Source organism: Morus notabilis, unplaced genomic scaffold (assembly GCF_000414095.1).
Source record: "Morus notabilis unplaced genomic scaffold, ASM41409v2 Scaffold502, whole genome shotgun sequence".
Lineage (NCBI taxonomy): Eukaryota > Viridiplantae > Streptophyta > Magnoliopsida > Rosales > Moraceae > Morus > Morus notabilis.
This window is the reverse complement of record NW_010364639.1, coordinates 107,874-119,333: the sequence shown is the minus strand read 5'-3', so window position 1 is coordinate 119,333 and position 11,460 is coordinate 107,874. Positions and strand designations below refer to the sequence as shown.

General features: G+C 30.9%; 1 protein-coding gene across 1 annotated transcript; it reads left to right on the top strand.

Annotated features, from left to right (window-relative positions):
* Window positions 1–1,164: 1,164 nt before the first annotated feature.
* On the top strand, window positions 1,165–4,536 carry LOC21399161 (transcription factor bHLH18). The gene is made up of 5 exons (XM_010106800.2): window positions 1,165–1,200; window positions 1,443–1,544; window positions 1,637–2,293; window positions 2,687–3,058; window positions 3,892–4,536. The coding sequence occupies exons 2-5, from the start codon at window positions 1,509–1,511 to the stop codon at window positions 3,967–3,969; spliced, it is 1,143 nt and encodes a 380-aa protein (XP_010105102.1). The 5' UTR covers window positions 1,165–1,200; window positions 1,443–1,508; the 3' UTR covers window positions 3,970–4,536.
* Window positions 4,537–11,460: the final 6,924 nt, after the last annotated feature.

Below are 11,460 nucleotides of genomic sequence, written 5' to 3'. Positions count from 1 at the left end.
AAGATCTATCTCATGGCGGAGACATGGCGATCTTTATCTTCGATTATTGCTCATCAGGGACAAAACCTGCACTAACAGTGGGAGAGTAAAGAGAATGGAAGAGAGATAAAAAAAAAAAAAAAAAATAGGGTTAGTGTTTTTTTATGAGATAGAGATGGATTTTAAATTTAGTAATGATGTTTGTAAAGAAATAAAAAAAATGGTATTTTTTTATTCACTCCTAAGAAATTCCTCTTAGAAGTGGTACTATCCTAATTGACCTTTATATTGGTTATAGCTATTGCCTCTTAAGAGCATAACATGATGATTTGATGAATTTCACTCTTTCTATCCGTACATATCTCAATTTGATCCGCTTTATTTTCTATTTGCTTCTATGCTAATTTACATTGTGTTTATTAATTAATATTTATTAATCCCATGATATAATCTCCTAATTAGTCTGAAAGCATATACCTTAAATACAGGGAAAAAAATGAGGGTACAGTTTGAAATTTTGAATGGAAATTATGGAATGATTTTGGTTTTAGATAAGACCGTATTCTTAATGAGCCAAGACATAAAACCTTCAAGAATTTGACAGTACAAATCGACTAAATTTGGCCTTCTTTGTAATATAAACACCTTAGAATAACTACAAAACGTATATAGTGCGAACATAGCAACAATTATACGGCGTAGCTCAGAGGGGGGGAAAAAAAAAAAAAAAAAAAAGAAGCTTCTAAACTACTCCAAAAAAATGGGTAAGTGGGAACGGTCAAGCACTGGCTGACCAATAATAAATTTACGTACGTCCTTAAGACGTGGCAATATTTTATTGCCTAAAAAGAGTTGGGAGTCAGAATTTGACCACAGACGATGAGGAGAGCATAATAAATGGTTTAATACTAATACAGCCCACAAATGAACAGTGAACTACAAGAAAAACGGATGAACAGTTTCACACGTGCGAACATTTACTTGTACGGTGTAATGCGTGCGGCTTTAATTAATTAATTCTTTTTCTTTAATTAATATTATTAATGGAACATTGTAATTATTATTCTCTCTGACTTTAATATCTCTGATTATCCGCCGAGTTTATGGTGCGCGTCGGTGCACCTTATATAACACGCACACACCAACTGCAAAAATTCTACATCAACTCTGACGAAAAACTGAAAACACAAAAGATTTTCTGGTCTTCTTCTTGTTCTAAAGGTAAGTGATTATAATCTTTTTTCCAAGTCTCCAGATATAATTATCCCACCAAAGATTTTCATTAATTTCCACAAACCACATATTTGGGATAAGTTTAATTTGGTCTTCAGATCTCAGCCTCATATTATTCCTTTTCTAATTTGTCTATATATGATTTTTTATTTCATTTGGGTTTGTGGCTTTTTAGTTTTTTTTTTCTTCTCCTCCCTTTATAAAATGACCATTTCTTGAATTTTATGCAGGTTTCTTCATCATATTCAAGATATATTGCTGATTTAATCAAACCTTCAAATAACCAGGTGCCTTAAATGGAAATCCCATCAGCCAAATGGTTATCTGAACTGGTAAGACCTAATTTAAGTTACCATTCATAACACACACACATATATATATATATATAGTAGTGATTATGGTTTAATGATTCTTAATTTTGTAGGAAATGGATTATAATTTCTTCCACCAATATGATCAAGTGAACTCTCTGGACCATCACTATTCATTTGACGACATCAATTTCCAGTCTTTTTCTTCCGAAAGCTACTCATCTCACAACACGAATTTCGCCCCGGCGAACTCGCAAAATCTGGGCGGCGCCGCCACGCCGGTAGACCAAGCTCCTCACCATCAGATCACAGACTTTGAAAGCCGGCCAGCCAAACAGCTCAAGATCAACAATAGCTGGAACAACAATAACTCTTGCACCACTAATGATAATTACCACTATCATAAAACCAGCGCAAAGGCAGCTTCTTCTTCATCCTCGCAGATAATTTCCTTCGAAAAGTACGCTAGCTCGGCGGCGACCACCCCCGAGAAGTACTATGATAACCTAGATCAGTCCCCTGTGAAGCAGCCAAAGGACGAGCCGGCTGGATCCACCGATAAATACATGATCTTTCAATCTTCCTATCATGATCGAAACGAGAACTTCTCACCGAAATTAGGGCAAGTTATCCGCGAGAAGAGGCCGGCCGCCGCCATGAGTAGGTCTCCCTTACATGCTCAAGATCATGTAATAGCCGAAAGAAGGCGCCGTGAGAAGCTCAATCAGAGGTACATAGCTCTTTCGGCTGTCGTTCCAGGCCTAAAAAAGGTACCACAAGTTTGTTCTAAATTTCAACATTATATATGACTAGTTTATCTTCTATTTTTTTACCTTTCTTTTGTTTCTTAGAATCTCTTAGCTAGAAATGTATAATAATTCATATATCATGTGCTTATTGCTGCGTTGGAGATGGAGATTTTATTCTCCTAAATAAATAGTAGAGATTTTCCATTGAAATGAATAAATATAGCAAGTGGTGATATACTGTCTGAATCTAACATCGTTTACATTAATGAATAGCTGTCATAACTTAATTTTAGTACACAGTTTGAGTGATTAATTAACACACATAATAAGGAAATTATGATAATATAAGTATCTATGAAATTGATGAAAGTTTTTAATTATCATATTTATATGTGTCAATTGATTTGTTAACAGATGGACAAGGCTTCCGTCCTTGGAGATGCAATCACGTACATAAAAACTCTTCAAGAACGAGTAAGCATACTTGAGGAACAGGCTGCAAAGAAGACTGTGGAGTCAGTTGTTTTTGTGAAGAGATCTCATCTCTCCGCCGACGACGAGATCTCTTCGTCCGACGAGAACTTCGACAGCAGCTCCGACCAACCGCTGCCCGAAATCGAAGCAAGAGTTTCGGGCAAGGACGTTTTGATTAGAATCCACTGCGAGAAGCAAAAAGGATGTTTGTCTAACATACTTTGCGAGATAGAGAAGCTTCACCTCACAATTGTCAACAGCAGTGTCTTACCATTTGGTGGTTCTACCACCCACATTACTATTGTTGCTCAGGTAAATCTTTAAGAACATGTTACAAGATTATTATTAGATTGTCTTTTGTTTTGTGTAATAACAAATATAGTCCACCTTAATACCACCATTTATTACTAAAACTACGAAAATCCTTGAAATATTATTAGCTAATACTCGAGGTATCATTTGTGTTGACCATTATTTCAACGTGAATTTTTTTTTTTAATGGAAAGCCAAACTCTTGTTTGCAAAGTTTGAATTAAGGGTGCGTTTGGTAGATAGATCCAGAATCATAATTTTAGATCATGATTCAAAATCAGTGTTTGTTTATAGTGATTCTAAATCATGATTCTGAATCATGATTTAAAATCAGTGTTTGGTTTGGACGATTCTGAATCATGATTTAGAATCTGATGTGATGTTTTAAACTAGCTCAAATCATGATTCTTAAACCATCTCCCTCTTGATTCAAGGTGATTCAAACCTCTGATTTTAAATCATAGTTTCAGAATCATGATTTAAATCCAAAATCATGAATTATAATTCTGATTTTAGAATCATAATTAAAATCATTCTGTTTTGAATTCTCGTACCAAATGAACCCTAAAATGTTTGACGCATACCTTATTTACCAAAAAAATTAAATAAATATAAATTTCTATACAAACTTATGAACTAAACTGATCATCGATGTTTTTTCTTTTGTGCTTAAAGAATTATCACATCAGGAAAGCTGTGAACACATTGAAGTGATAAAAAATTTGGTCCCTCAAATATTACTTATTCCAGTTGTATAGATAAGCTCTTTCCCAACAAAAAATAGATAACTAATTAATTAATTAAAAGTTAATATTTTTTTTGGTTTCTTGCAGATGGACGTTGAGTACAGCATGAACGCGAAGGATCTAGTGAGAAATATAAGACAGGCTTTGCTCAAGAACTACACTTGATCACTGAGGAAAAAAAAAAAGTAATCATGACTTAGCTAGCTCCATCGTGATGACTAGGAATAATAAATTCTTAATGACAACAGTTCTTTTTTCAGGAATCATATGCCATATCAAAAAAAAAAAAATAGGAAAAATAGGAAAATCTCTCTCTAGCGCAGAAGTCCACCAGCCATAATCATGAGTCTTAATAATAGCCAGTTTAGCTGCAAAGTTTATTCCTTTTTCCGAAAGGGTTTTTTTTTTTTTTTTTTTTTTTTCCTCACTTTATATGTGACGTTTTTGCGTAGTTGACCATTGAGTATTGACTACGTTGAATTATACCCACGTGTAGTATTGATGAATTCTTTGCAGCTTTTTTCCGGGAGGGTTTTTTTCTTTGAGAGCGAGCCTTTTTGACTTTTCAACGAGATACCTCATTCTTCCCTTCTTTGGCTCTTTCTAATTTCCTCATGTGAAAATTTGTCTTTGTTTTTCTTCAAGCTTGAGAGAGGGGAAAAAATTTCGTTCTGGTTTCCATATCAGTGTAAAACTCTTGTTTTTTTGGGGGTCCTCTCTGGGCCTTTGTGTGTAAACTTCATTCTCAAGTGTTTTGTAAGTTAAATATTTTATGTTAATAATGTCTTCTTTGGTTATATATTTTCATGATTCGAAATCTTAAAATTAATTTTTTATTTGATCCAAGTTGGATTTTATTATTATATAATTTTTGGACTGCGTCATACGATATTAATGATATGGATGCCACATATAATCTATATTTTACGTATGTGATATATATGATATATATGCAGACGTTATAACACATATATAAGAAAATATATGATTATGTATATGGAAGCAACTTATTCGACTACATAACTAAATAACAAACATTTGTGTGATGATTGTAACAGTTGTGAGCACAGCAATGGATATACAAATGAAAATTCTCTTATAGATATTTAAACTATTGCAAAAAATTGGAGACAATAAGAGCAACTAAAGATTTTGCCATCTGTTTATTTGTGGAGTGACGTATACAGCCTTTACTATATCCTTACTTCTTCAAACTTCTATTATGCATTATTTAAATATTATCAAACTAATTTCTTATTTGCAAGCGAAAAAGATCAGTTTATTTTTAATTCCAATCGCCACTGTATAATTTCGATATGTATATTATACTTATAATTATAAAAGAGTTTATAGTGACTTTTTTTAATCCAATAATTCAGCAAACATTCGGTGGGAACCACCTAACTTTTTGCATAATCAAATGCACTTGCACTCTTTTTTATTTTTTGAGGGATTAAATGTACTTACATAATTCTTGAACAAAAGTACTTTTAAGTTTGTCTTTTACAATTAATACAAAAAAAATTTAATTCATCAAACTAAGTTGGTTTTTGTATTTCTGCAAACTATTTCAAAGCCAAGCAGGACTTGATTGACATTATCAACGAGCTATTAGTTAGCAAACATGCATGCAAATTGCAAGTTATAATTTAGCCCCATTATCATCGCGAATGCTATACAATAAATAGAATGCATAAATTACCAATTAAGAAATTAACAGTAATATTGTAAAATAAGGCTGGATATATTGAGCTCTATTGGAGGTTTAATTTTTATGATTTTACAAGGTTAAATACTTACGATACACGTTTTGTTTCTGTTAAAAATGTTAATGCTCATTGTCACGTATTTTTAAGGCCAAAATCAAGGTGTTTCAACAGAACTATATGAAAATAATCAACCATAGATTACTCTACTCTTGCTTTCTTCTCATATTCATTTTAACTTCCCGTAATCTATTTCCTAACAAAAGAGTGATCCTCCTAATATCTTTCTTTCTAGTAGGATTTTTTTTCTTTTCCGATATATATATATATATTGCTTAGTATTTCCCTAACAAATAAAAATATATATCCTTGATCTTACTGATCTATTGTGTTTGTATGGGTTTGTTCACTATGTTCTCAAGTTGTTATTTTCTGTTTAGGTTTGTCCTTTCTTTGTTGTTTTGTATAGTCTGTTGCCAGTAGATTTTAAAAGTTGAATTTGTAAGATAATATATAATGGAAGAACATCAACATCAATAATGAATTCATTATAGCTAAGTATATATTGGATTTGGATTGCATTACTTTTTGCTAAAAACTCAATTTTGTTTACTTTGTGGAAGTTACGCTAGTGTCAATCAGAAAGAATGCATAAAGAAATCATCTTTATTTTTTTATAGAAGTAATGTTTTAACTATTTTCTTTGTTGTAAGGGAATATTTGTTATTATCAATCATGATACTTTTATAAATATATATAATATTTAACTATGATCATGAACATATAAATAGACTTTATCAAAATATAAAAGTAATAGTTCGTTGTCCCCTCGTTTTATCCAAACTAAACACTTGTCATGGCCAAATAACAGAGTAGCGTTTGATGGGACTTGCATTTGGTCTATTTTGTTTTATAACATTTTTTTATGGATTTATAACAACATTGTTTGGAGGAAAAGACAATGAAATTTAGGAAAATAGCTGTAATATGAAATAACGAGGAAGAAACGCGTGTGAATATAGTTAAACCACCAGAAAGCAGATAAAGATGAAAACAAAAGTCCCCTTTTCTTGAAAGTGGTCGATCTTTCAAAAAATATTTCCATTTTCATGAATTTCACTAGCATTCCCACCCAGAAGAGACTCATAAAGTTCCGCCCGAAACAATGATTTTGAAAAGAAAAAAAAAAGGTTGATAATATAAATTGTCCAATTTTTAAAAGCCTCTTCATCATTTTCAGTAGTAGATGTAGATATGGAAGCAAACCAACCCATTGCCGACCAAAATGGACCACATTTTTGAAGGCGAATAAAACGACTATATTACATATTGACATGTTTATATTTTTTATTATACCTTGCATTTTAGGTTTATTCAAAATCTATACATTCAGTTTTTTATCTCATTAAATGTATACTTTTAAATTAAATTTAATACCACATTTTATATAGATTTTATACATTTAATATGGAGATTTATGTCTTATCTCGGTCAATAATTGATTATGATCTTTAAAATGACTAAACTATCCTTAAGAAAAAAGGAAAAAAGACTAAAACTTTCTAATATTATGATAATTAAACATTAATAACACAAAAAAAACCATTTAAATGGTATTTTACATATTTTAAAGGTTAAAAATTGTGAGTTTAAACTTTTTTTAGGTTTTTTTCTTTTTTCTATGTTTTTATTTAAAGGTATTTTAGGTATTCTTAAGGTTAAAATCAAGGATTGACCATGAAAATGTATATAAAATGTGGTATTAAATTTAATTTAAAAGTATATATTTAATGAGATTAAAATTAAAAGTATATTTTTAAATAAATCTAATATATATATATATATAGGAGCATGCATATAGGTGTTCCCATTTTGGGTATATATACGAAGGCAACATTATTGTCTACTCCAAAAGTCTGGTAACACGTGTCAAATAAATTAAATTACGGATTTGACTTGAAAACAGAAACTTTGGACGCGTTTGTAACTCGTTCTAAAATGATTTTATTTTTTGTATAAAAATGTTTTCAATCTCAGACAGAAATCATTTTTGAAAATGCATTTAGTAGTTTTATCAAGAGATTATTTTTTGTGTAAAAAAACTCATTAATGTTTCTCTTTCTCTCTCTCTGCTCGAGAGATGAGAAAATAAAAAAAAAATGAAAAACGACTAAAAGTCTTTTTTTATTTCTCTCTCATTTTACACTAAACCAAAAAATCGTTTTCATTTTCGTTTTTTGTCTTTATTGCACCAAATGATATTTTGAAAATATTTTCATTTTTTTCTCAAAAAAAGTGATGCAGAGCACGTTTGGAACTCGTTCTAAAATGATTTTGTTTTTTGTATAAAAATGAAAATGAAAATGTTTTCAATCTCAGACAAAAATCATTTTTAAAAATGTGTTTGATAGTTTTATCAAGAGATTATTTTCAGTGTAAAAAAATTTATTAATATCTCTCTTTCTATCTCTCTACTCGAGAGAGGTCTCTTTCTCTCTCTCTGCTCGAGAGATGAGAAAACGAAAACAAAAAATAAAAAACGACTAAAAGTCATTTTTTATTTCTCTCATTTTACACTTAACTAAAAAATCGTTTTCATTTCTATTTTTCGTCTTTATTATATCAAACTCAGTTTTAAAAATATTTCATTTTTTTTCTTAAAATATATAAAAAAATAAAAACATAACTAATTCTAAACACGACTTTTAAACACGACTTTTGTTTTCTTTTATTTCCCCACCGATTTCTCGGACTTTATTGGACTTGCCAGCCAAATGGGTCAAATCATTGGTCGGTGATATTATTCTCATGCAAAAAAGAAAAAGTAACATAATTATTTAAAACTTTCTTTGATATAGACATATCTAAAGTTGTCAAAAGTGTCCTTAGTTTGTTCCCACTTGCACAGATTCCATACCTTTGGTACAAATTAATTCCAAAAGTCTTGTATCACAAATTAATTCCAAGCTGAAAATGATTAATGGTTGATACTCAGTTTTGTTCTTTTGGCGAGTCAAATTAGAACGACCGATCGAGCTGGCCTGACTAACCAACGGTGACAATACAAGAATTAAAATGAAAGCAAAAGAAAAACGAATACATACATATATAGATACATATGAGAGATGTGTTATAATATATGTATGTATGCATGCATGCGTGTATCATATATTTATAATCTATAACAATATATAAAAATGTCAATAGGGTTTTACTATTTTCAACCAAAACAACGTAATTTTAGTTAAAAATCACACTTTTATGAATAGTACTTTCACTCTTTTTTTAATGCTCTCTTTTTTTTTTTTTTTTTTTTATCTTTTCATCTTGAAAAACACGTTCACTATTCATATATTTCTTAGTCAAAAATGCGTGAACTGTAATAATGTTGCTACAGTTTTTTTTTTTTTTTTTTTGGCTCTCCAAGATTTTTTTTTCTCTTTCATTTTAGTCCTTTTATTAATCTTTTTTGGCTATTTGCCTTAAAACTTAATTTTTAAAATTTTATAATAACACAATAATTAAAACTTAATACACGATTACTCTTCACGTGCATAACACATGTTCTGCAACTAGTATAAAGAAAAAAGTCTAGTCGCTTGGAGGCATTCAAATTGGGGGCCAATTTTTGCCCCATGCCCGCCTCTAGTATCCCCATACATGTCTTATTAAGGATATTTGGGTGCCCGTACCAATAGATAAGATTGTCATCCCTACCGGTGTCATCTTACAATTATTGATGGGCCATCTATAGTCAGAGTTTGATAAATTTGTTTAATCAACGATAAGGTGCTTTGGTAGATTAAATCTGATAAAGATTACAAACTTAGGGCATAACTTTCATTTGATAATTAGGACGGAAATGGACGTCTGAACAGTAACGAAAGCCTATTAAAAAGTTGTTTGAAATTTTAGGCATGTGGGTTTTGTTTGTACGTAATATGTATAAAACCACATTGACTATAAATACATATATGGATATGTAATATATATATATATATATATATATAACCGTAATATATCGGTGAAAATTCAACTTTATGTTTCGTAATTTGATCTGACGTCGAATATCACTCTCTCCACAATCGTGATATCGACTATCAATGGAGTAATAGGGTTTAGACCATTCATTATACAATAAAATGGTATTTATTTTGTTGAATCATTGATCACCTTAATTTTGTATGTATGGACGCACAAAGTAAGGTTAGGTACTATTATTAAAAACAGTGTCATGTTATAATTGCTTATCGCTGTTCTTGCAAGGGAATATTAATATAGGTCAAATCTTGATTGTGAACTTGGGTTTCTAAAGTAAGATTTCAAGGCAGTCAATCAGATTATATGATCTTGGTTCTTATATACACTCTTCTATGCAACACTATATATTATAAAGTTTATAAATCTCACCAACTATGGTATCGTTTATTTCACTAATTCGTGTTTTCAATTTCAGTTTTATTACAGTTAAAAGCTCTCACAAAATGTCACATTTAACTTTTCTGTTACAATGAAAAATTTTTACATAAAATCACATCTCAATTCGAACTCATTAACGGAAGAACGAGGCCTATATTAGCAGAAATAATTTGATTGGATTGGAAGTACAATGCCATTTATAAGAAAACAGTAGAATTCTTTTCTTTCTTTCGCGTGTGTTCAAAGTGGCTCAGCATAGGAACCCAAACCAAACAAAAGAAGAGCTACATACAGAACATGGGCTTAGACCCAACAAAGTAGAGATCCTGAGCACATTGCATTCTTGGGCCCAGAGCTAGGTTTTGAGAGGTAATCAGATAGTTTATTTCTTCTTTCGTTCAGATAGTAACCGTATCTACAAATCAAGAAGTTTCGATGCAAATGTGGGGCCAACGCTCCTAGACAATTTCGGTCGATTCCGCTCAGTTTTCTTAAGGTTCATTTATTTCACCGATTTGAGTTTTTAATTTTAATTTTGTTACAGTTAAAAATTTTCACAAAAAGTTACATTTAATTTTTTCTACTATAGTAAAAAACTCTCATATAAAATCACATCTCAACTCAAATTAACGATAATTTTGTGCTCTACGAGTAACTTATGCAGGAAAGAGTTTTTTTTTTTTTTTTTTTTTTTTTTTTTTTTTTTTTTTTTTTTTTTTTTTTTTTTTTTTTTTTTTTTTTTTTTTTTTTTTGCTGACTTAAAACTGTCACAACTTAACACGTCACTCCAAAGACATACAACTCACTTGACAAGAACAACGACTGCAAGCAAAACAAACATTGAAAAGGACTTTAGGCATAAAAAAAACAAAAAATATATAAAATATACATCGTCTTGTTCATTGTCATTTGTCCCTACAATTCCAAACTTCCTTTTCACGGAAAAAAAACAGAGAGATATCAGCTTTGAATTAATTTTGTAGAATGAAGACAGAGACACAAACAAAGGGCTCGGCTTGTGAGAATTTGACTTTGCTCGCCCGTCTATTTCTGTATTGGGTCCAAGTCCATTTGGGTTTTCTTGGCAGCTTTTCACTATAAACTGATCAAGAAATGGAAAATGAAGATAAGTTTTGGTCCCCTCAGGGCTCAGCACAAACCACAACCAAACCAAAGCCCATATATATTTATGCTTTATTATGGACCACTATCGTATGCTCACGCAAATCTCCTAAAGTTGGGACATTTTTCAGGGCATCACTAGCCGGTGCTACACGCAAATTCCAAATTTGTGATTTTTAAGGTACGGGCCCGTTTAGTTCGTTGATTCGAGTTTTTAATTCGAGTTGAGATGTGACTTTATGTGAGAGCTTTTTACTGTAACAAAAAAGTTAGATGTGATTGTTTCTGAGAGCTTTTTACTCTAACAAAACTCGAATCGGTAAAATGAACAGGGCCACGTTTCTAAATGTCAAATTACATAATTGAATTCGAACCTGTAATCAATCACAATTAAAATGTGTGTCTATAT